Source organism: Protopterus annectens, chromosome 7.part0 (assembly GCF_019279795.1).
Source record: "Protopterus annectens isolate FY-2018-M chromosome 7.part0, PAN1.0, whole genome shotgun sequence".
NCBI lineage: Eukaryota > Metazoa > Chordata > Ceratodontiformes > Protopteridae > Protopterus > Protopterus annectens.
In genome coordinates this window covers 491,448,540-491,474,885 of record NC_056739.1, presented here as the reverse complement: position 1 = coordinate 491,474,885, position 26,346 = coordinate 491,448,540, and the positions used below count along the sequence as shown (strand labels likewise).

The 26,346-nt window shown below is 39.8% G+C and overlaps 1 protein-coding gene across 5 annotated transcripts in view; it reads right to left on the bottom strand.

Annotated features, from left to right (window-relative positions):
- CAMTA2 (calmodulin binding transcription activator 2) overlaps positions 1-26,346 on the bottom strand; it is a 2,181,461-nt gene that overhangs the window by 946,096 nt on the left and 1,209,019 nt on the right. For all 5 annotated transcript variants that reach the window (XM_044077091.1, XM_044077090.1, XM_044077092.1 and 2 more), the window contains one exon: positions 8,622-10,459. In XM_044077091.1, the coding sequence (XP_043933026.1) occupies positions 8,622-10,459 (1,838 nt within the window). The remainder of the gene's footprint in view (positions 1-8,621; positions 10,460-26,346) is intronic.

The following is a 26,346-nucleotide window of genomic DNA, read 5'->3' as shown; positions in this document are numbered from 1 at the left end:
TTACTTACATTTCAGTAAATGAAACTACTAAGAAATGTGCTGTGTGTGTTGCTTACATTGAAAATGCATGAAAGCTTTCAGTGGAATCACCGTATCTACATCGTACAGTGGTTAAAACAGTCTAAATAAAATCGATTTTATGAATTTATACTTAAAATCAAATGTTATGAATTTATATTAAATACTTATATTAAAGTGGTCTCCGAAAGACATGCGTGAATGGGCGTGCCTTCACTGAAGGTTGGGCGTCGGGCTGGCAACTCGGCACCATAAAAATCTACTGCCAATCATTAGCGGATCGGAGTTCCGCTGTGGCGACCCCTAACCGGGAAAAGCCAAAAAGACCAACAACAACTTATATTAAATACTTACATTAATGGATTTATATTAAATACTTATATTAAGTACTTATATTAAATACTTGTTTAAGATACATAGTTTAGGAGTGTTCTGAATTAATATTTAAAGTAAATACTTGTTTAAAATACATAGTTAAAAAAGCATACTTGAAGTATTTCACTTCTACTAAATCTATTACTTAAAATATATATTAATACATAAGTAAATCAATAAATCAGTACATTAGTACATAAATCACATCTGCCAAAACTATTAAGGCTATTTACTTGAAGAAATTCTAAAAAAAACTTTCTATGTGGCCCCTGAAAAACATCTTTAGGTTTTAAACCTCATGAATGAATCATCTTGAAAGGCTTTTCAATTTCAATATACAAGCTATTGAGTAAATTTCATTAAGGCCACGTGTGTGACAGGCACGTGTTCGAAGCTGCCAGTACAGTTCTAGTTTTTCCAAGAGTAAGGCTGTTGGTCCACCTCTCCGATCTTCTGTAACACTGTCTGTTGCTTGAAAAACAAATGAATGGTTCGAGTATTCACCTACATGTCTAGCTAAGACATTTTCTGATTTACACTTCCTAATGCCATAAAGGTGTTTGTAAACCCTCTCCCTAAGTTTCCTGTTGGTTTTACCGATACAGAACGCAGGACATCATTTACATGAAGCTAGGTAAACCACACCCTTGGAGTTACAATTAAATTTGCATTTAGTACTGTACTCCTGCCCACATATAGAAAAGTTCTGACCTGTATCAATGCATTCCCTTAGTATTAACAAAGGGTACTTTTATTTTATTTCCTTCCAACAGGTTCTTTAGGTTCTTCCCTTTTCTAAAAACTGTTTTAGGTGGGCCTTGTAGTTTACCAGATAGAACACTATCGGACCGAATTAGGTCCCAATTCTTACTTATGATGTTCATTATAGAAAACCCGTCCAGGCTGTATGAAATAATAAAGTCAGGAGAGCCTACTGGCTCTCCTACATTACCATACCTTTATGGTAAAGTTGGTTGGAGCATATCCCCCACCCCTAAAATGGGTCGGTAAAACCCCCTCTGTCTTTTATTTACCACTTCCACAGTTAGGTCCTTTACCAGTCGTTCAGGGTATCCTCTCTTGGAGAACATTTCTCTAAGTTTCTCACACTTTATTTAAAAAGTCTTCCTCGTTTGAGATCATATGAGCTTTCTGGAGGAGAGGGTGACAGCTACTAAAGTGTAGGAATGCATTAGAATAAGTGTCCTTTCTGAATATCCTAGCTGAGTAGGAGTTGTATTTCAAGTCCTTCTTTAAGTCAATTTCCCGGTATGCTATACTATTCATATTAAAAGTATAAGTAAACTTCAAAAAACTTGTGTTATTCAGGTATGACACTAACTAGATGGCATTGTTTTTGTCCCCTTCAATTAACATAAAAATGTCGTCCAGGAATCGTGTGTAAAAATGTATCTGCCTTGCAATGTTAGGAACCTTTTTTACGAACTCCCTTTCCCAATATGCCATCACTAGGTTGGCAAAACTGGCTCCACATGGGGAGCCCATTGACACACCTATTTTTTGTATATAATACTTGTTGTCAAAAGTGAAGTTGTTGGACAAAATAATGTCCAACAGTTCCTGTACTAGTCCTATTTCAGACCTAGGTGCCCCTAGACTGTGTATCAACAGACTTACCCACTCTATACCTTCCATATGAGGGATTGATGAGTATGGACCTGGAGTCTTTACAAATTTGCTCCTGTTGCCCTACATATTTTTTCAAAATGTGGTCCACGTACTTTGCACATGCATAAGTGATGCTATTTCTCACATCGACTAACGGCTTCATAGGTGGGTCAGAAACAGATTTATGAATTTTCGGAATGCCGAACAAAATAGGGATCTTAGGAGCTGGCATATTCAGAAAATTGAAGGAGTCTACATCTATCCTAGTCTCAATAAACATTTCTTCCAGTGAAGAACATATTCTCATGTAAGCAATATTTAATTCAGAGTATACCTCACTGTCAAGGACTTTCCCCATTTTTTGTTGGTATTCATGCCTGTCCATTATCACCAGCCCCCCTCCCTTATTAGGTTGCATCACTCTAATGTCTGTCTGTTGTATCAATTTGAGGGCTTCTTTTTCCTCAGATGTTATGTTATGGGAGCTACCCCTAATATGCTTATGTTGGTTGATAAGGTTGTACAGGTCCAACTCACATACCTGTTCAAATGTAGCTAGTGTAGGGTGTAGGGGCGGGCAATAGGTACTAGCAATATAAAATGGTTTCTTTTCATAATTGTCATTACCAAACAGAAATTTTAAGTTCAATTTCTGAGTAAACAATTTCAAGTCAATGACAGTCTCAGATATTTCAGCTTTTCTGGAAGGTACGAAAGTCTATCCTTTTGCAAGTAGGTCAGCCAAAACAACATCTACTCTAAAAAAAAAAAAAAAAAAACTGAAAAGGGATAGGAAGACACATGAATCAGGTAAAGCCTATCCAAAACCTCCCACTTCACAATCTGGTTCAATGACGAAGGGTCTTTCAACGGAGGCTGACTGTTCAATGAATAATCAGCAGAATAACAGGACTAGTAACAACGAAAGCGGTGCTATACAGAGGGGTCCTCCTGGGACTACTCAGAATGGGGCTGGTTTTAATTATAACACCACTACGAAAAGAATACTCAGCAAGCTGGGTTCCCACTTACATCAGAAGGGGAAGGAAATTTTCAGAAACAGGCCTCAGGCTACAACCTGAAGCAGGGTTTACCTTGGGTTTTGTACAGCTCGACGAACAACCAGTATCCACGACGGAGGTAACGGAAGCATCCTTGAATAATTGTGAAATTGTTCTTAACACTGAAGGTGACTTTAAAATGTTTAATTTTTCTAGTCTTCGAGTAGATGTTGTTTTGGCTGACCTACTTGCAAAAGGACAGACTTTTCATACCTTCCAAAAAAGCTGAAATATCTGAGACTGTCATGGACTTGAAATTGTTTACTCGGAAATTGAACTTAAAATTTCTATTTGGTAATGATAATTAAGAAAAGAAACCATTTTATATTGGTAGTACCTATTGCCTGCCCCTACACCCTACACTAGCTACATTTGAACAGGTATGTGAGTTGGACCTATACAACCTTATCAACCAACATAAGCATATTAGGGGTAGCTCCCATAACATAACATCTGAGGAAAAAGAAGCCCTCAAATTGATACAACAGACAGACGTTAGAGTGATGCAACCTGATAAGGGAGGGGGGCTTGTGATAATGGACAGGCATGAATACCAACAAAAAAATGGGGAAAGTCCTTGACAGTGAGGTATACTCTGAAGTATCACGGAATTAATTAAATATTGCTTAACATGAGAATATGTTCGTCACTGGGAGAAATGTTAAATGAGGCTAGGATAGATGTAGACTCCATCAATTTTCTGAATATGCCAGCTTCTAAGATCCCTATTTTGTTCGGCATTCTGAAAATTCATAAATCTGTTTCTGACCCACCTATGAGGCCGTTAGTCGATGCAAGAAATAGCGTCACGTATGCATGTGCAAAGTACGCGGACCACATTTTGAAAAAATATGTAGGGCAACAGGAACAAATTTGTAAAGTCTCATGGTCCTTTCTGGCTAATATAAAAATCTTTAGTTTAATGACAATTTGAATTTTCTAACGATCGACGTTAAGGACCTGTACTCATCAATCCCTCATATGGAAGGTATAGAGTGGGTAAGTCTATTGATCCACAGTCTGGGGACACCTAGGTCTAAAACAAGACTAGTGGAGGAACTGTTGGACATTATTTTGTCCAACAATTTCATCACTTTTGAGAAGTATTACATACAAAAAATAGGTGTGTCAACGGGCTCCTGTGTGGAGCCCGTTTTGCCTACCTAGTGATGGCATATTGGGAAAGGGAGTTCGTAAAAAACGTTCCTAACATTGCAAGGCAGATACATTTTTACACACAATTCCTGGACGACATTTTTATGTTAATTGAAGGGGACGAAAACAATGCCATCCAGTTAGTGTCATACCTGAATAACACAGCAAGTTTTTTGAAGTTTACTTATACTTTTAATATGGATATTATAGCATACCTGGACATTGACTTAAAGAAGGATTTGAAATACAACTCCTACTCAGCTAGGATATTCAGAAAGGGCACCTATTTGAATGCATTCCTACACAATAGTAGCCGTCACCCTCTGCCCCAGAAACGATCAGTAGTGAAGGGACAGCTTGTGAGGACAGCTCGTATGGTCACAAACAAGGAAGACTTTTTAATAGAGTGTGAGAAACTTAGAGAAATGTTCTCCAAGAGAGGATACCCTGAACGATTGGTAAAGGACCTAACTGTGGAAGTGGTAAATAAAAGACAGAGGGGGTTTTACCGACCCATTTTAGGGGTGGGGGATATGCTCCAACCAACTTTACCAGAAAGGAATGGTAATGTAGGAGAGCCAATATGCGCTTCTGACTTTATTATTTCATACAGCTTGGACGGGTTTTCTATAATGAGCATCATAAGTAAGAAATGGGACCTAATTCGGTCCGATAGTGTTCTATCTGGTAAACTACAAGTCCCACCTAAAACAGTTTTTAGAAAAGGGAAGAACCTAAAGAACCTGTTGGAAGAAAAAAGGAAAAGTACCTTTTGTTAATACTAAGGGAATGTGTAAATGTCAGATGAGCCCTTATTGCCCTTACATTGATACAGGTCAGAAATTTCTATACGGGGGCAGGAGTACAGTACTAAATGCAAATTTAATTGTAACTCCAAGGGTGTGGTTACCTAGCTTCATGTAAATCATGTCCTGCATTCTATATCAGTAAAACCAACAGAAAACTTAGGGAGAGGGTGTACAAACATCTTTATGGCATTAGGAAGTGTAAATCAGACAATGCCTTAGCTAGACATGTAGGTGAATACCTGAACCATTCATTTGGTTTTCGAGCAATAGACAGTGTTACAGAAGATGGGAGAGGTGGACCAACAGCCTTACTTTTGGAAAAACTAGAACAGTCCTGGCAACTTCAAACACGTGCCTGTCACACACCTGGCCTTAATGAAATTTACTCAACAGCTTGTATATTGAAATTGAAAAGCCTTTCAAGATTATTCATTCATGAGGTTTAAAACCTAAAGATGTTTTTCATGGGGCACATAGAAAGTTTTTTTAGAATTTCTTCAAGTAAATAGCCATAATAGTTTTGGCAGAGGTGATTTATGTACTAATGTATTGATTTATTGATTTACGTATGTATTAATGTATGTTTTAAGTAATAGATTCAGTAGAAGTGAAATGTTTCAAGTATGCATTTTTAACTATGTACTTTAAACAAGTATTTACTTTAAATATTAATTCAGAACACTCCTAAACTATGTATCTTAAACAAGTATTTAATATAAGTATTTAATATAAATCCATTAATATAAGTATTTAATACAAGTATTTAATATAAAATCATAACATTTGATTTTAAATATAAATTCAAAAAATTGATTTTATTTAGATTGTTTTAACCACTATACGATGTAGATACGGTGATTCCACTGAAAGCTGTCATGCATTTTCAATGTAAGCAACACACACAGCACATTTCTTAGTAGTTTCATTTACTGAAATGTAAGTAACAGAGAAACATTAAGTTAATTGATGTATCATCTATCAATTTATCAATCAAGCAGCATAGTTAATTTGTGTAATTAATTGATGGAAGGTTGGGAGTGGAATAGGTTTTATATCTTAGTGTGATGCAACTGTATGCGGTCTGAAGAAGTCTCGCTACAAGCGAGACGAAAAGCGCTTAATGGAAATAAAGTGTAGTAGGTTCTTTCAGTTCGATTGTTTTTTATTTTACAATAAATGGAATATTTCACAGCTGGATTACCTGGGTTACCTTCGGATTACTTCCGGACTGTTCCTGGTTTGTGTAGGGGTCTCTTCGTTTTGGAGATTTGCACATATTTATTAGGGTAGTTTCCCTGAAATTTAGGAACAGGAGAAAAAACATGTTTGATTTCCTGTAAAGACTTCCCCTTACCCTAAAGGGACTTAAATCAGCAGCACCTTCCCAAAATCAGCAGTATCTTCCTCAATCAAGTGCTTATTATCAAGAGGGGCATCCATCAACTTAGCCTTGATATCATAAGACAATGGTTGAAGCCAAATCCAAGAATACCTCCTCATCACTGACCCAAAAGCAGAAGGCCTAGAAGAAGTATGTGCAGCATCATAGCTACACTTGATGGAATGAAGAACCACCTGTGAGGAAGTCCTTAACAGGGAAACAGCAGAAGCTTTACCCTCAGAGTCTGGAAGATCAGAAATAACCTGAAAATCCTGAGACAGGAGAGCCAACACACAACACATACCTTGACATATGGGTCTGATAATTAATAGCTCTAAAAGCCAAGGTAGCTGAGGTGTAAACCTTCTTACCTAACCTTTCCATGGTTCTGCTGTCTTTATCAGAAGGCAGTAACTTGGGCGAAGGAAGCAACCGAGAGGGCTTGCCAGAGGCTACAGACATCACTGAGGGATTAGCAGCAGTACACTTGTACAACATGCTACTGTCCTCAGACTCCCTATAAAACCTACCAGGTTTCTTGGGAGCAGGGGGCTGAGAATCAGCAGCTTTAGAGGCATTGGAAAATGCATCCAACAAAGCAGCCAAAACAGCAGGAATAACAGAAGATTTAGAAGATTCCATCTGCAGTACCTCAAAATACCTCTTATGGATCTCAGAGACCTGAGACCTGAGCACAATCCCATTTAAAAAAAACTCTATCATCCTGGAGAGTATCCCAAAAGAAATCTCTTCAAATGGAGTATCAGGACTGGCAGATTGCTCTTCCTCTCATGCACTGTCCAAAGGAGAAGGAATATGAGAAGAATATGCAAGAGATTCCGTATCATAATCTAACTCCTCCTCACAGGAATCCTGTTCCCTGAGTCTTTTAAGGAGAGTAGAGGACCAAGGGGAAACTGGAACTGGAACAAAAACACCTTGAGGAAGTTTCAGTGCCATCAAGGCATTAAACAAACCCTGAGTGAAGGCCTGCCACTCATTCTGTGGATCCTTAGGAGTAGGAGAAACGTGTTTAGTTTTTTTGTTTTTTCTTTAATGGGATATCTGACTTATAAAACTTGGAAGCCTCTGACCTAGCACAGCATTCAATAATAGTAGTAGGAACTTAACTAAAATTTGAGGAACATCTCTAGACCCTTCAGAAATCATCAACCGTGGTTCCCCACAAATGTCCAAAATGGACATCTGTAAAGCCTCCTTGGATGTGCTTAAAACCAGATCCCCACTGACCTCCAACCCAGTCGCTGTACAGGAATCTGACAACAAAGCCGGGTGAACCTTCAGGCATTCACTCACCTTAGGGGACACATCCGCCAGAGGCTGGACAGCGGAAGATTCTGGCCTTGGCTTCTTACCCTTCTTCTACTCTAATGGCTGTCCCTTGGGGCAGAAAGTTCCCTCCATAGTATCTTTCACGAGAAGTTTAAGTCACTGATTCTCAAGATACAGCGCTAAAGAAGAAACTCTATTATGCAAAGTTTTAAGTACAAAAGCCTGGCAAACAGAAAAGGTCGTATTGGCATGTGAGGCACCAAGGCAAAACAAACAGTGTTCGTGGCAGTCTTTATGGGGAATCTGTCTCTCACACTGGCATTTACCCTTCTTGGACGACATGAAATCCCATAAGCAACAAAAAGACAAGTAAAAAAGAAACCCCATTGGGGCACTTATCTGCAACGGCTCAGAAACCAACAATGGAACGTAGGCATTCAGACTAAAGATCAAGAGATGGCGTTCGGACTGCAGGCAAAGAAGTTCTGAGGACAGTATGTCTGGATGTCACACTTATGCCCTACGCTACACAAGGAGCATACATGTGATGTACGGCATGCCTTAAAGCAAATTAAGGCTTTAATATACTAGCTGGACATCGGGCTGCCCTAGGCAGGGAATACCAAATGTAAACAATACTGCAACAGTGATCTGGAAAGACATCTCTGCCTATGTGAAGTCCTGCTAAAACTGTATTTTGAGATCCATAAGTTGAAATATGTTCTTTATAACAGCAGGCTTAAAATAAAATGCATCCACACTCAAACAAAACTTGAAAATCAGTAGTAGCAATAAAAAGAGTTCAGGACCTCACTAATAATTTTGAGAATAGGTGTGTCTATGGTAGTGCATGGGGCAATAAAACATTCCAAAACATAACAAGAGACAAAAGCAACCCACCTCAGGGTATGACCACTCAGGGGAAAAGTCAGTAATGGCCACCAGCTGCCCAGTTTCTATACTACAATCTGCTGAAGTCTGTGGTGAGTTTCCTGATGTAATATCTGTATAACCGACACAGTTTACTGTTGTACTGATGAACTGTGGTGAGTTTTGGTGCATTTGGGTAGTATAGTCTGCAATAGGTGGCCCATTTGGTGGAAAATTTGAGGAAACTACATTATGCTGATGTACTGATTGAACCAGGTTGGGCTGGTTGCTGTTATATTGTCCAAAGCTGTTACTGCTAGGGGTCACTTCATTTATGAATTCTGAAATTAAATCAGGCAGCTGACCATCAAAGGACAGGTCGAAGTGGTCAATCACAAGGTCAATAGAGGAAGAATTTACAGGAGAAGACCTCAAGTCATTTTGAATTATACTGTACAGATCATTCAGATTATTGTTTTGCAAGTCTGATACTTCAGCACCCTCTTGACTTTTGCTAGAACCTAAAAGTTCAGTGGTACTGTCTTCCTGTGTTGTGTCAGGAGTCATTTCTGTTACTTGTGATGTCTTCAGTTCAGCACTGCTAATGTGTGACGTGTCCATGGGCATCTCATTTTCATGTTTAAGAGAACGAAATGACAAGACCTGCACAGAGCTGCTGTCCTCATCCTTGACATTGCTGCTGACTGGCTGAATATCCAACTCAGGGCTTCTGGTTGCCTGCAACATGGGCTGAGGTGTTGCTACTGTTGCCTGCTGATCTGGTGGCTGAACAGTGGTGTCATCCTGGATAAAGAATCGGTTTGGCTTATTGTTGGCTGTACCCTGATTTGAGTGCTGATGAGAGTACTGGATACTCTTTGGTGATTCTGAATTACAGTAATCCATTTTCTCCAAGATTGTGGATGGTTCAAGCTTTGTGGAAAGTACTGATACCTGTGTGGTAACTGGGAATGTCTGAGAGATGGAGGCTGAGTTTGGTGACTGAGAAAAGATGGCAAAACTGGATGGAACACTAGAACTCCTGTAACCGTTAAGCTTAGTGATACCATCAGGCTTCTTCATCTCAGCCTTGACCTCACTCACAAGGCTGCAGTTTGGAGTCCCAGGCTCAGAAGAGTTTGGAGAGCTAAAATTTTCACTGACAGAGAGTGTGGTCTTGTTCACTCCTCCCCCATATGTCTGTCCTTGCTTTGGACTATTCAGAAATAAATCGGGGTCAAAGTCATTGTTGGTCTCAGAAGTCTCCATACTAGGGTCCAAGTTCTGTGTCAGCACCAACTGACCAACACTACTGGGCAACAACGTCAGGCCAACAGCACCAGAGCTTGGAGGTAAGGCAAGTTCATGAGAGGGCAGTGGCAGTGCCTGGCTGCTGTGTTCACTAGCAATTAACTGCTGGCTAGGTGTAAGACCAGAGGCACCTAAAGACAGCTGTTTGTCACCTATCCCAGTCATCAAAATAACTGCATTCTGTGGTAAGCTACATGTAACAGTTGCAACAGTTAGATTTGGCACACTAGTAGCAATGGTGACTGGGTTAAGTTCTCGATCACTGTAATATCCATTGGTTAGAGTCACTGGGGAGTTCTGGGTAGAGTCCGGCTTCTCAACATGACTAGATGTAGAAGATACCTCTCCACTGGCCATCCCAACACTTTTGGAGACTCGACCATCCAATGAGTCTGGGCTGCTGGCTTTGCACAAGTCAGTCTCACTTTTGTTATCTCCTGTTGTACCGTTCTGTACTTCAGTTAAGGCTGGATAAGGACATGGTCGAATTTCTAGCTTCGGAGAAATGATGCGATGTTTTGTGTTGCTGCACTTATGTGGAATATTACCTGCAGTTCCTGGTTTGGGGAAAAAAGGTACTTTCAGAATGACATAAGTAAACAATTAAACATTTATATAAGGTTATTTCATGAACACCAGTGCTGCAGGCTTATGAAGTTTGACACCAACTAACATTTTACACTGCATGGACATTACTAAAAAAAATATTCCTTTCAAAAACTAAATTTGAACATGTAATGTAGGCTGATGGCACTACAAGTGACTGTATTTAAAACAGGAAATCATAGAGCCGAGTTAACAATATGGCACTATATTTGATTTCTGTAAATGGCTACAAACCTTCACCACCACGTCTGGCAAGTCAGCATTCTAACTACTGATGCCCTATGAAAAACACTTTACAAAGTAACACTTGGAAGTAAAAGCGCGTACAAACCACAATTTCATATATCACCTTGGCCTCAGTATTTACTACTAGGATCACACACAGATAAACTATGCCCTTAGGTTCATTAGCTCTCACGGTTTCTTCCAAAGGTTATATTACATGGTAGTAATTAATCACGATTTCATGGGAGCAGACCAAGATGTCAAGAATGACAATTATGTACTTACCACAATGAAAGATCCTGTTGATCCACTGTGTTCATACTGTAATATTTGGACTGTCTGCAACCTTCTCTTGGCAACTTTTCATTCTACTGCAAGCTAAAGCTCCTCACCTTCACCCATGATACAGTCCTTCCCCCTCCAGATCCACTGTGGCCAAAATCTGACAGTCTCTGGTTAACTTCCAGTACGAAGCATAGGTGATAATTTGGTTGGTGGGTGTATTACATTGTATGAATAAAACAGCAACAGGTTATACTGTTATGGTAAGTACATAACTTTCCTATCCTAGCTGATCCATAATATGTCCTGCAAGATGGTAGCACCAATACCAATACCAATGTAGATGTTGACATAATATCAAGTTTAGAATGTTTTAGCACACGCATGCAAATAAGACCATGTTGCTGCCACATACGTCGTCCACAATTTTCTGAAAAAGAGATTACTACAGACCTTGTAGTATAACCCCTTGGTTTGAACAGTAAAGTTTTTGTTACTAGAAATATAGCAAAAAGGGATGCATTTAGATAGCCACATAGTGTGAGACTTTGGTCACCCTCCTATCTAGTCTGTCAGAAATGAAGGAAACAAAAAGATCATCTTGTCTCAAATCTTTTATAAGGTCTGGATAGAAGTGGCGGTGTCTACAGAGTTGTCTGTGATCATTAAAATAATGCAGCTTGAATTCACCCTTATTAGAGTACTGGGGTAAGAATAATGGAAGTTTAACAGTCTGGTTAACACTGAGATCTGTTGCTACCTTTATCATGAATGCAGAGTGAGTTCTACATACCATCCTGTATTTGTGAAAGGTTGGAAATGGTAGCTTTGAAGAAAGGCATTTAGATCCAAAACTCTTCTTGCTAAGGTAATCACCTCTAGAAAGTACTCTCCAAGACAGACAATTAAGGTACCTTTTGGCTGCAAGTTTGAATGGAGCTGAAGTAAAATTTTCAGGAACAAAGTTTATGTCCCAAGGTAGAGCTCAATCTTTATACAGGGGACCTAGATAAAAAGACTCCACTTAGAAAGGCTTTCAAGCCGACTGAGAGGCCAAATATGGCTGGTTATTTTCTAGAAGATATGGAAAAATGACAGTTAGATAAACTTTCACTGTTGAAAAACTGGAGCCTTAATCAACTAAATCTGTTAAAAAGGAAAAAAAAACGGAACTAATAGGAGCTGTGATTGGATCCATTCCATGTTGAGTTATCCATGTGGAGAACTTAAACCACTTTTCTTTATACATTTTTCTGGAGAAAAGATTTTGTGAAGCTAACAATGACTGGGCCACCCCAAGAAGGTAATCTGGGTCACTGGCCACTACAGGAAGTGAAGAAACCATATGGGAATGATTGGCTGGCTGAAGATTGCAGGGCAGATGTGATAGGAAACTTGGATCAGGATCCTGAAGGACAGGTCTCCTTAAAAAAATGAGACCAAAGCAGAGGAAACCAAAGATGTCAAGGACAAAAATGAGCAATGAGAAATTACGCTGGCTCTGTAAAGTCTGGCTTTCTGGATTAATTTTTTTAAAAGTGGTAGAGGGGGACTGCGTACAGGAGACATAGGAGCCAAGGGTGGACAACAGCATCCCTGGGAGTTTGACCTATAGGAAGGGTTAAGTAAAAAAATACTGCATTTGATGTTGGAAGTTGAGGCAAAGAGAGCACAGCAAGATTTCACCCAATGATGGAAAAGAATGTTTATCATAAACATGCTTAAGAGACTGCTTATGAGGCACCTGAAGACATACTTTCAGCTTGTCTGTTAATGACTTGTCCTAACCCTGTATATGCATTGTTATTAGACACCACTTTAAGCTTAGAGCCAATCCCATACCCTAACTGCTTCACAAAAGAGTGGGAAGGATATGGTTCCTCCTTGCTTGTTGAGATACAACACCACAGCCATGATGCCCAAGCGGATATCTATCACACCGTGTGAAAGGTGGTCATGGAATGCTTGCAATGCTAGAAGGACAGATCACATCTTCAATATATTGATGTGTAGAAGGCCCCATTGTGGGAGGGAGAAAAGGAAGCTCTATTACTAGGTTCACAGAATGAGCTACCAGTGAAAATATTTTTACAAGACTTGGATCCTGTATTTGTAACCACTGAACTTTCAAGGTCCAAGGAAGCACTCTTCTATATCTTGCTAGAGGTAGCATCAGTTTTAATGCCTTTAAAATCAAGGTCTCTGTTGGCAGATGCTGACTGACAGTCTCCTAAATTTTATGTAATTTGTTGATAGAGAGACCTGCTATCATTGTTGTAGCATGATAGCATCCAAGTGGCATTAAGTAAATGTTAGTTGCTGAACTGTGATTTTTAAATGTTTACAGATGCTTCGAAGAACAGAAACAGACAAAGCACCTTCTGATTAAACACACTCTTGAAGTTGTGGCTATAAGCCAGTCATAAGCACCCAAGTGGTTATTGCAAGTCCAAAGGGCAATGTTCAGAATTAGTAAAGATTCACTCTCACTCATAAGGGGAGGAATTCTGTAATGTCTTGGGCATCTTTACATGGAGGTAAGCATCCAAGAATTCCAAAGAACACATCCAGTCTCCCACCTGAAGACAAGGAAGGGCTGACTGCACTGTGACCATCAGAAAACTGGTTTCTGAATATACTGGTTTAATCAACTGAGGGTCCAATAAGGACCTGACTTTCTTTTGTCTTCTTCCACAAGAAGATTCTTGGAAAAAAACATATCCTTTACACTGTGATATGACCTCCTGGATTGTTCTTTTTTGTAGCAGGTTTTGTACCTTCTGATCCCTACCTGTTTTGATGGGGTGGAATTTTTGGCAGGGCACATCTTGAGTTAAGCCCAGGAAATTAGATCTTTGACTGCTTCCACAGGTGGGCAGTCAGGCAGCCATTCAGGGGTTCTTCTGTCTATTCTCGGAAGAATGGAAACAGAATACCACTTTTTTGGACCACCCTTGCTTCTACAGAAGTGGCCATTGAAGAACTCACAGCACCCCTTTGGGAGGTTGTACTTCGTTGTTGCTCATACTGGCGCTGTTAAGATTTACAAAGCCATATGTTCTTAGCACCCTTCTGATTCCTAATGTAGGATCTTTGAGGGGCTGGAAACTTAACCTCAACAGCAGTGAGCATCTTGCATTCTTACTCACTTTCCTGTAACTGTGCTTTAATGTACAGTTGCATAAGTCCTACGTAACTGTAACAGATATTAATATTTCTCACTGCCTCAGTGGCATTATGGGTTATCTGTTAAGGTAACCCAGTAATGGTCAGCTTTCAAAAGTTCACACTCCCCTCCCTCTCTCTTCCTGTGATAGCTGATTGCCTGAGAATATCCTGAGAGAGAAGTCTTCAGCTGCCACAGGAAATGAATATTCTCCTTTTTTGCTTCCTTAAAGGAGAGGAAAGTTCTTGAAGCCAGAATCATTTAAAAGAGTAAATCTCCAGCCAATCACAATACCATATAAAACCAAATCCAACAACACCAAATCAGAAAGGTTGAAATCCACTTTAACTATGCACAAATCTGGGAAATGGCAGGTGGGTACTGCCACTTGAAGAAGTAAGGAATTCAAACATCTACTATTACAGTTAAGTAAGACTTTGCAACTGTACTATGTTCATCTTTCACACTGCCATAGTGGTATTTTGGACAGATTCCAAAAGTTTACCCTACTTGGGGTGAGGCAGGATAAGGATCCAGGATCCCCTGGAGAATGGTCCAAGAAAAGGTTTCTCTGGACCTTGAAAAGGAACCCAGTTTGTAGTGTTTTGTGAAGGTATGAATAGAGGACCAGGTTGCTATGCCTAGAATGCTTGTAGAGTCCACCTCATGTCGAGATGCCATCAGAGAGGATAAGACCCTAGTCGAGTAAGCCTTAACCTTGCCTGGATAAATTTATCAAGGTGGGAGTAACAGAAAACACCACCAGAGGGCAACCATCATGCAGTAACTTGCTCAGCGATCAGATGACCTATCTTTTCCCCTGGACAGAAGACAAACAGCTGTTCAGCATTCCTAAAGGGCTTTGCTCTGTTAAGTTACTACCTGAACTGTTTGTATATATCCAATGTTTACAGAATTTCTCTTTTGTTTTTTGGATCAGGATAAAACACTGGGAGATTGATGGTTTGATTCAAGATAAATTCAACAATAATTTTAATTACAGAGGATGGATTAGTGCATAACATAACCCTGTTCTTGTGAAAAATCAGATAGGGTTGGCCCATCATGACAGCTTGAAGTTCAGACACTCATCTTGCAGATGTCAAGCGGAATGAGTGTAACAGTCTTCCAAGTAATGAACCCTAAATCAGCCTTAGAGGCAGGGTCAAAAAGAGATGAGGTCAAATTTTCAAGAACAAAGTTGAGATCCCAAGGGGTAGGAATTTGCTTTCAAGGGGGTCTCATGTGTAACACTCATTTCATAAATTGTTTGACCACAAAAACAGATGATCCATGGGCAGACAAGTGGAGATGACTGCAAGATGCACTTTGACAGATTCAGATGACAAACGGTCTCTAAGTAGCTCTCACAAATATTTCAAACTAGAGAGGCCGAAAGCCTTTCGGGACCTCTGTTACTGGCTAGGCACCACTTAGAAAACTTCAGGGGAAGAGAAGTTTAATGCTACTTACGCTAAGTTGTTTGCATTGTTAGTAGCACAACAGATAGTATACTTGCTTTTGATGCAAAAGACTGTGGATACTACTCCCACATTATGCAGATGGGTCGCTTATACTGTACTGTGTTGTACTTTAATGGGAGTGGATGCTGCAGTCCTATGAATGTCCTCCTTTGGAGGAGTTACTTAGTAACTATGAACCCATTAACAGTTTGCCATCCATTCCCCATTGTAAAATTACTAGCTTATCATTTTGTAATGTAGCAAAGACAATTTATTCTTCAAAGGCAACAGGCACTTTATTTGTACATGAAACAATGAAATATAAAGTTGTTTGCTAGCAGTAACCTCTTCATTAGTTACAGATCCCTTTAATGTGGAATTATTTAGATGACTTACTTCTGCAGAGATTTTGCATATTTACTGATATTGGTGGATTGTAATGACAGAAGTTTATTGACCTTTCATGGTTGAAATTTCCTGAAATGGGTCGTTTTGCCATTATTGGTTCATACATTTTGTTTCATTGCTCACTAGAAGACTGTTCCAAACTACAAATTTAAAACACATTCTAACAAGTGCTGCTGTATTATACAAGGAATATAATTTAATACAATCAGGTTAATACAATCAGGAAGGTGAATCAAAGAATATATACATGTATGCTTGCTCACAGGATGCAGGAGATCAAAATAAGGGAAGTAACCAGTCAAATGGTGTCCCTCAGGGTTCGGTGCTGAGAGTTTTTCTATTTGGCATATACATCTCAAAAGTAAAAGGAAATACCAAAGGGCTTTGGACGACTAAGTTTGAGATGACTGCAAGCTAGGAGCAGTTACTGAATCCCCAAATGACTTACCCATCATGCAGGAAGGTTTGAAACAAACAATAACTGGTGCCAGAATAATGAACTGAAAGTAAACTCCAAGAAATACATTATCATATAATTTGGGAAGTCATCTACTCCAGGGAATTGCCAAACTGACAATGTCCACTGAGAAATGACCCAGTTGTTTGGCATTTGGGAACTTGTGTGTACAGTGACCTAACTTCTGACCAACATGTGCCCAGAGTCATAAGAAAGTCTTTCTATATTGCATAGCTTATAAACAAATTGATTGTGATTAGATCTAGAGATGTTATTGCTCCCCTTTACAAAGCCCTCACTAGGTCAATCATTTTGTATAATGCCCACTTTGGCATGTATCTGTCCAGACCCATGCAACAATTGGAATACCCACAGAGATACCTTACTAAAAGGATACAACTCCTAAACAGTAGGTCTTGCATGGACCACCTCAAAGATTTATCACTATTCTCAGTATCCTACAGAGTGCTTAGAGGTGAAGTGTCTTGCATACAAAGCATCCTCTGACCTAATACAGATGGACCTACTGAACATCAGCAAGTCAAATGGCATCAGAAATACTCAGTCCAGGTATCTAAACTGAATGTTGTGGAGAGATGGATATATATCCAGAACAGACTATCCATTCAAGTAAAACAAAGCTCATCCCTGTCCATATTCAAATGCAATTTTGATCAATTGATGGGTAATAGAAAATGTACTCCAGGATTACCCCTCGTTCCACTAACGGATAGAGGCAGTTCCTAAATGCTGCATCCCTTACATGGGTCCCCTCAAATTATCTACAGTGTGATCACATTTATTCTCACTAGGGCTAATGTACAATTATCAGCCATGGGATAGATGAGATCAATCAGGAAATGTTAATTCAAGCACCAAAATGAAAATTGGCTAAGCTTAAAATGTCCTCCAAGTGAACTTATGTTGTGGTAGTAAATAGTTTTAAAAATTGCCCTTTTTAGATCACTACTGTAAGTGCCCCCCTGTCACCCTCTGCCCCCCCCCCAAGTCTTCAACAGTTTCTGGTGCCTCTGAATGTTCCAAGTCTGGAGAAACCTGAAGGCCCAGATTCAGCTGGGTGAGAATCCTCCAATCTGGGGACACTGGTTGGGGTGGAAGTGAATGGAATTTGGTTTCACACCTCCTGTTACTTGCATTTCTCTTTTTTCTTCTCAGAACAGCAGTCATCTTTGGGGGGGGGGGCTCTTTAAATAACCCTTTCAATAGTAAGTTTATTCCTTCTATTAAGGAGGGTTTGCTGACAGTGTACAATCTAGATCAAAACATTACAACATTACAACATACAATCTTGATCAACTAAGATTTAATGCTTTCTCTGACTCTCTGTCAACCATGGGCTTGGCCCTTTGGACTTAAGGGTTTTACATAAGGAGCTTTAGGTCAAAGCCTCACTGGTAGTGGACTTGTGGACTTGCAGCCTTGTTTTAACTTAGAAAAGGGTAACTTGCCTCTTCTGTCTCTAACCTTATTGCGAGTGAAGGCCTCACATAATGCTACATTGCACATCACCTTCCAAACTTCATCTAGATAAAAACACACCAGGTGTATTTATCTTGAGCTCAAATTTTATGCCCACAATTGGATGTTTTTAAAGCTTTCATATCCATAATGCAAACAAACTAAATACATGCCACAAGAAATATTATGACTGTCAAAACATTTAATGATAACAACATTAGTGTTATAGAAAAACTGCCAACATTAAAACAGAAAAAAATAATGACTCAGAAAAAAAGAATACTGGGTATTCATGATAAGTAAATAAAAAAAGCTTTTCATTGCAGAGTTTTTAATTTAAACAAGACAGTAATTAATACAGAAACTACTGAACAATGAAGGCAGTGTACTAGAATCTAAGAAGAAAAAAGGTCAAGGCAACAAAGGGAAAGTGGGTGGCAAGAAATATAGAAAGTGATTAAAAGGTTAAAAAACAGCTGGATGTTGAATTTATTTAGCCTCTTGGGTAGCAATCCATCCATCCATCTACAACCCCCTTTTCCCATTTTTGCCCCCGGCGTCAGGGTGTCTCTTCACCAGTGACAATCATCTAGAGCCAGGGTTTATACTGCCGGGTAGCTAGCCCAGTATAAAACACAAAACACATCAATATATGAATATACTTCTCAAAAGTAAATAAACTTTAGAAATAATGTAGCCTCCGGTTGTTTTCTGGTGCTACCTGCATGTGCATCAAAAGAGATCTGGAGAAGAAAGCTTGTTGGCAGTGCATTATTGGTAAAAGGGAAAGGGCTAGTAGGCTGGGAACGTTTTAGATGCCAAACTGAGTAAAGGCCTGCAAATTTAGGCTAACAAAGATGGATTACCAGAGAATAAAATTATAAAATGTGTATACCTGATGACACACTAACATATATATAAATATAAACTAAAAAATGAATAGAATCCAAATAATGCACTCCTCATACACTTTTATCAAGAGTAAAAGGATTAACAGATCAACAAACCAGTAAAACTAGCAATGAAGCACAGTGCACTAAATTACAAGCAATTAGAAACAGTTTTTTTCTAAATACTAAATCTTGATCAGGTAACGGCATAGAGAAATTAGGTTTATAATATTGCATAAAGCCTATACAAACAAACAAAAAATAAATGAGAGCGCAATTATAAAGAACAAATAATGGCAATTAAAATAACATTTTCTTTCTATGTCCTTTCTGCTGCTGTACCTGCTGAACATCAAGCCTCTCCCTACTGAGGCTGTCTAGTCATTTTCTCTTTCTGGTAAAGTTATCCACCAGATATACCAGTGTGAGTGGAGGGGGTTCATTACGCAAACAACCATAAAAATATTTTAATCCTTCTCCAGCATCCTGGCTATGAGGTTATTTGTACTGGCTCTAACCTTAGTCACCTCCTATGCAGGGGGGCGTGCGTCTTTTGTTACAGCACATGCTCCAATGCATCTGCCGTAACTTAAGCAGTGGAAGTTGCATTGTGAGCATTTGCCATAAAATAAACAGCTTGGCAAATGCAGCAGATGCTCACAATACATTAACTCTGCAAGTGAACACCCCTGTACACTTTTCTCTATACAGGTTACCATCAGCTGGTGGGCATGGTAATCCAAACACATACCTCTAGGATACACAACTACATCAGCGACCTTTCTCCAAGGAATGGCACATTCCACCCTGCTCCCTAGGATGGGTATACCCATCCTTTTTTCTCCAAGGGAATGTAATAAGTTATGTTATGGAGTATTTCACCTTGTTCCCTATGATGGGTATGTTCATCCTCCTTTCTCCAAGGGAGTGCGATAAGTTATGTTATGGTGTATTCCACCCTGCTCATTAGGATGGGTATACCCATCCGCCTTTCTCCAAGGGAATGTGAAAAGTTATGTTATGGCATATTCCACCCTGCTCCCTAGGATGGGTATACCCATCCTCCTTTCTAGCTCTGTGAAGCCATGTGTTACTAACTGAACCCAGGCTGCATGACCACAGTCCAGGTTTTACCACTCAATGCCACCAGAACTTACTGAAACGCCAATCGTGTTTGTCTGCTTACAAAGCACATTTTCTAATCTATACCCATTGCCAACAAATGACAAATGGAAAACAACAAAAAAAAAAATACCACGCTCCTACTGGCATGACCTCTATATCACTACTCAAAGGGCTATAAACAAGCACAGCTCCACTATATAATGCAATGCTTACATGAGTTACTGAGACCAAGTTCTTGCTGTCCCACTTCCATGGTTCCATCTGCTTCTGACCTATTACTAATTTAAAAACAATGTACTGCCTCAGGAGTTATTTCAACTATATTTCATCTGTTAATTCATCAGGTGATATAGGTTCATAGGCAATTACTAAGCTAATGATCCCAGGGGGCATTTTTAAGACTATCCATGCTTCCCAAAGGTCAGAATCAAACCCTGAACCTTGTGTCTGAAAGGTAAACACCTAAACCATTATACCAACCCCCAATCCCATAATATTCACAAATGTAATGCAATACTCTGCTTTACATTACAGCAGTCACTATTATTTTAAATGTTACTGCTCATATTATAATTATTCTTTGTACTCATCTTGCCTTGGGTCATGGCTTAAAATGGTCAACAGTGCAGTTTGCTTAACCATTTAATAAATGTAAGATAGATAATTTAATTTGCTTCATACCAAAACAAGCTTAGCAGCATTCCACTATACAGAAGTAATATCACAGTCGATCTCATTTGTGGCAACAGTGAGCATGAAGCTACTGCCAAATAAAAACTGTCCTGAATGGATACAGCAATCTTAAAGTTATTGCATGTACTGCATACTAGTAAACAGAAGAGCAGCCAATATTATTCTTCATGTCCTTCCTCCGGTTTATATTTCTATTTGCATGACAACTGCATTATAGGAAACCTTGCTGCTTCCTGTTTGCAATGGATGCAACTCTGAGGAATGTTACAGTGCTAACTTGGTCATGTCTTTACTGGAGTGCCTCCATTTAAGTATGGTAGATGTACCTTGAGTATGCAATGCAGCAGCTAAAGAACAACCCACTGGATGAGATTTGCAGCAATTAGGCAATATGACTTGAGCTGCACAATATAAGCATTTCACATTTCTTCCATACTGTACAGTTCAGTAAGATATTTTACTACTGTATATTCTTTATGGGTTTTTTTTAATTATCATTTGTGCAGGTTTTTGTGTTTTTTTGACTAAAAGAATGGGGACTACTTTTATTCAAACACACACAAGATACAAAACACGTCAGCCTATAAAATGAATAAAAAGCATATAAAAATCAACAAACACACAGGACATTTTCTAAGCATAATGATACTCTCCAAGGTGGTCAATCAAACCTTGAAGTGTGGAGGTCCTCTGCCATAACACTCCCAGGTGGTCTGTTATTCATCTATAACATCCAGCCTGTCATACAGTACAGTTTTCGTAATAAATGAAAATATAAAATAAATGAGTGGAAGGAGCACACTTCCTAAGACTATTTAAACTTGGGTGGGGAAGAGGCAAAAACCAACTAAGGCAAAAATGCAACATGAAAGAGTTGCCCTCAGGTACAAGATAACAATTATAAACACTTCATTGCTCAAAAAGGTTACTTCGATATAAACCATTTCTGAATGACTTTAATAAAGTTCACTTCACTATTCTACTGAATAGAAAATATAGCAGCACTGTTTACTATCAAATGGTTGAAATTCAAAAGATCTAACGTTCATTTGAGTGACCCATATCACCGACACATGAATATTAATTGTTTCATTTCATTGACAGTTCATGCATGCAAATTACCTGTCAAAATAATGTTGACAAGAGGACAAAGATATACCCTTATCAGCACTGTAGTGCAATCTCGGAGTTGTAATATATAAGTAGCAGGGAATGTGGTGGGTGCAGGGGGGGGCTTGTCCCCATGCATAAACAATACTGTCAGTGCGCAGGTGTTTTTCGACCATTTAAACTGATAATTTTTTTCAGTATTTATGACGTTCAGAGATATGACTTTCGATGTTATAACCGTCGACCATATGATTTGTAGTCTTTTGATAGTAAATCTAGCAGCACACTACTCTAACTGGTACACTTTTAATACAGCAGTAAGATGGGATCTGAAAGTTGATTTTTGGAACAGCCGACTATCTAGAACTTTGGAAAATCAAGGCTGGGAGTCACAGACATGGGCTGCGGATGGGTAAACTGCCTACCCGCAAGTAGGTCAAGTGTATGTGCTGGTGGAAAAAATGATGCAGAGACATCTTAAAGCAGAAAGAGGAGAACCACATTATTAGTTAGTCTATGTCTCTAAAATTAGAAGTTATGTACTTACCATAACTTGGCATCTGTGTTGTCCAGTTTCATTCTTCCTCATTGATGGGTTCTAGGATCTGATATTGGATCCAATCTGGCCGCTTTTAGAAGAGTATGATCAGTCTTGAGCTCCTCCCTCTCCCATAATGCCTCACATCTACCCTAACTCCTTAGATCAACTTTGCCACTCTATAAACAGTTTATTGTAGAAGATTACATCCATTTATATAAATGCATATACACTTAGATAGGAATATAATGGAAAATAACCATAATCTGGAGCTCAAACTAGGAACCTTTGGGTTCCTAATTCCTCTAGATCTCTCTAAGCAGATTAGGCAGGGGGTGGATGGGCAGGACGTGAGGAAGAATGAAACTGGACAACACAGATGCCAAGTTATGTTAAGTACATAACTTCTAAATCTGATGTTGTCCATTTCATTCTTCCTCAATGACAGGTCAGAATTCCCAACTACGTAATTCCTTGGGTGGCCCTTATGGAAGGATATGTTGGAGCACCGTGGCACCAAAGAATGCTCTACTCCTGGATACAATGTCTAACTTATAGTGAGACACAAAGGAATGACCAAGTTGTTGCAGTACACATTTCATCAATAGAAGTTCTTCAGGAAAAGGATGACTGCAAGTTGGGTGTTGTCATCAATTCCCCTAGTGATGTGGACATCCTCCAAGAGGGTCTCACCCAAACAAATGACTGGTGCCAGAAACATGGCCTCAAACTAAATACCAAAAAATGCATCTTCATCCCTTTTGGGGAGAGTGACGTCCCCACAAATTATCACACTGATAATAAGGTCCTAAGCACGCAATCAGTCGTAAGGGACTTGGGTACCCAGGTTGATAGTAGATTGACTTTTGACCACCTATATTGCCCCCGTTGTACAGAAAGCTTTCTACATGGATCACCTGATTAATAAGGATATCTCATTCAGGGACAGAGTGGTCATAACATCCCTGTATTCTTCACAGAGCACATGCAGTGGCTGGAGAGACCACAGAGGTTCCTCACAAGGAGAATCCAGGGCCTCAAACATCCACCCTACGCAGATAGGCTAAAGGCCCTGTCCCTCTACTCAGTCTCCTACAGACTCCTCAAAGGTGACCTCTGTCTGGTATAGAGAACAATCTCAGACCCCGCCTTGAGGGGACTGCTGCATATCCGCAAGTTAAGCTCCACTCGAGTAACCCTCAGGTGCGACCTCAATCTGGATTGTGACATCAAAAGGACTTGTTGGTAGGACACATTTGTGCCGCAGAGACTCTCCCTTTTGTGGAACAGACTCCCCCTCCATGTCAAGCAGAGTACCTCATTAACCCTTTTTAAGTGCAACCTGGATAACTGGATAGGGAACAGAAAATACAGCCTTAGGATTCCACCTGTGTTCCTGCTGAATGGTGGCATAGGGTGCTGACTTGTTGGAACATGGACTAAATTCTTGGCTAGGTTTGTACGGGCCTCAGAGCCAACAGCCTAGTAACTTCCTATGATCCAATGAAAGGCAGATGAAGTGGCGATAGACCTAGTTGAGTGTGCTTTTGGAAGAGGAGGTAACAGCATACCTTTTAATGAGTAAATGGCAGAAATGCAATCAGTAATCCATTTTGATAGAGTTATCTTTGACAATGCCTGGCCTAAACAATTGGATGAAAAGGATATAAACAGTTGTTCAGATCTTTGATGTTTCTTTGTCCTTTGCATACAAAAACGCATTTGTCTATGAACATCCAGGAGCTGTAACATGTATTATTTGCCTCTGTTGGAATGGTTTGGGGAAAAAGACTGGCAACTGAATTGCCTGGTTGATATTATTCTGTGTCACCACTTTAGGCATGAAAGGAGAGTTAGTTCTTAAGGCATGAAAGGAGAGTTTGTTCTTAAGGACACCCTATCTTTATGGAAAATAATATAGGATGGCTTGGAAGACACTACCTGTAATTCAGATATACTTTTTGCAGAGCTTACCACTACAAGAAAAATTGTTTTCAAAGACAGAAATTTTATGTCACAAGAATCAGCTGGTTTAAAAGGTTTCTGAGTGAGGTCATGGAGGACAATGGCTAGATCCCAAGAAGGAGAGGGGTCTTTGATTGGAGGCCCACCTTTCATAAAGGCTTTACATGGTTTGGATGCAGTTGCAGAGCCTTTTCCCATGTGAAAGTTGGTAATTGATGCCAGTTGTAATTTTATGGCACAGAAACTGGCACCATCATGAAAATTGAAGCTAGGTACAGAAGTACAGTTGATACAAGAGCTGAAAAAGGAATGATATTTTGCTTTGAAGCTCAAATTGAAAATCTCTTCCACTTGTAATTATAAACCTTTTGTGTGGAAGGTTTCTGAGAGGTAAGGATAATATGTTGGACTGGTGAAGCTAGCTTGAACTTTCTTAGTATCATTGGAATTGGAGAAACCAAGTGGTTAACCATAGGGACCATAGAATGGAATGCTGATGTTCTGATGGATGAGGAATTAGATCCTGACTGGGATTCAATATCCATGGGGGACATTTGGTGTGAGATCGTACTTTCGGGGGGTAAGCATACAGAAGACCTACAGCATCCCTCGGTGATGCCCAACTGAGAGGATCAGAGCAAAATACTTGCTCCACTTGTTGTTTAGGGGAGAAGCGAACAGGTCGCAGCAAGGACTGGCTGAAAATCTGGTTTGCTACTGACTGAGTGAGGGACCACTCATGTGGGTTCAAAATAGATCTGCTGAGTCTGTCTGCTAGTATGATGGTTTCCCAGGGAATATGCATTGTAAGAAGAAAGCAGTGTGAAGAGATCGCCTTCCCACACTCCCATGGCCTCTCTGCACAAAAGATATAAACGGGTTTTCCCCTGTTTGTTGATGTACCAGACTACTGACATATTGTCTGCATGAATTGCTATCGTCCCCAAAGGAATGTAGTCATGGAAGGCTTGCAATGTCAGAAGAACTGCTCTCATCTCCAAGACACCGATGTGCAACTTGGTCTTTGTCAGGGACCACATGCCTTGGACCATTCTTCCTTAATAATGTCCCCCCCACTCCAAGAGGGAAGCATCCTTGGTCACTGTGGCTGTGGGAGGGGGAAGAGAGAACAGTCTGCCTAGGTACAGATCACTGGAAAGAATCTACCATTGGAGGCGACATCTGCAAACTGGGATTAGTTTGGTGGAGACAGATAATGGATGGAACAGGATAAATCACTGAACTGCAAGGGTCCATTGACGTACTTGCATGAAAACCCTCTCTAGAGGTACCAAGAGTACTGCTGCTGACATAGAACCCAGTGCTGTCAGAATGAGTCTTGCTGGAGGGGCTGGCAAATCCAGAAGAATTTGTACCTGTTGTCTCAGGGATAATACCCTTTGTTGGGGTAATGCCACTACCTGTGTAATTGTGTTCAACTGCATTCCTATGAACTCCAAGTTCTGCACAGGATTTCGTTTTGACTTTGCCATGTTTACTGTGATATCCAAAAGACTGAAGATCTGTATTAGACATTGCATAGCTCAAAGAAGTTGATGCTTTGTTGGTGCAGCAAGCAGCCAATCATCCAGATATGGAAACACCTGGAATCCTTGTAGTCTCAGGTGAGATATTACCAGTGCCATGCATTTGGTAAACACCTGGGTGGCTGTGGTGAGACCAAAGGGCAGGGCTCTGAATTGACAAAGATTGGTTCCCAGCCAAAAGCCCAGGTGTTTCCTGGGCCACCTGTCTATTTTGATATGATAGTACATGTCATGGAGATCCACAGAGCACATCTAGTCATCCTTGTGAAGAAGTTGCAAAATGGACTAGACTGTAACCATCGGGGAACTTTGATATCTTGACAAATAGATTTAGTTTGCTAAGGTCTAAGATTGGTCGTGGGTCCCCCTGTCTTTTCTGGAACCAAAAAAAAGCATCAATAAGTTCCGGATCCTTGTTGCCTGGCCAAGACCTTTTGGATGACTCTTTTTTCTAGAAGTTTCTGAACTTTGTGGATGGTGAATTCCCTCT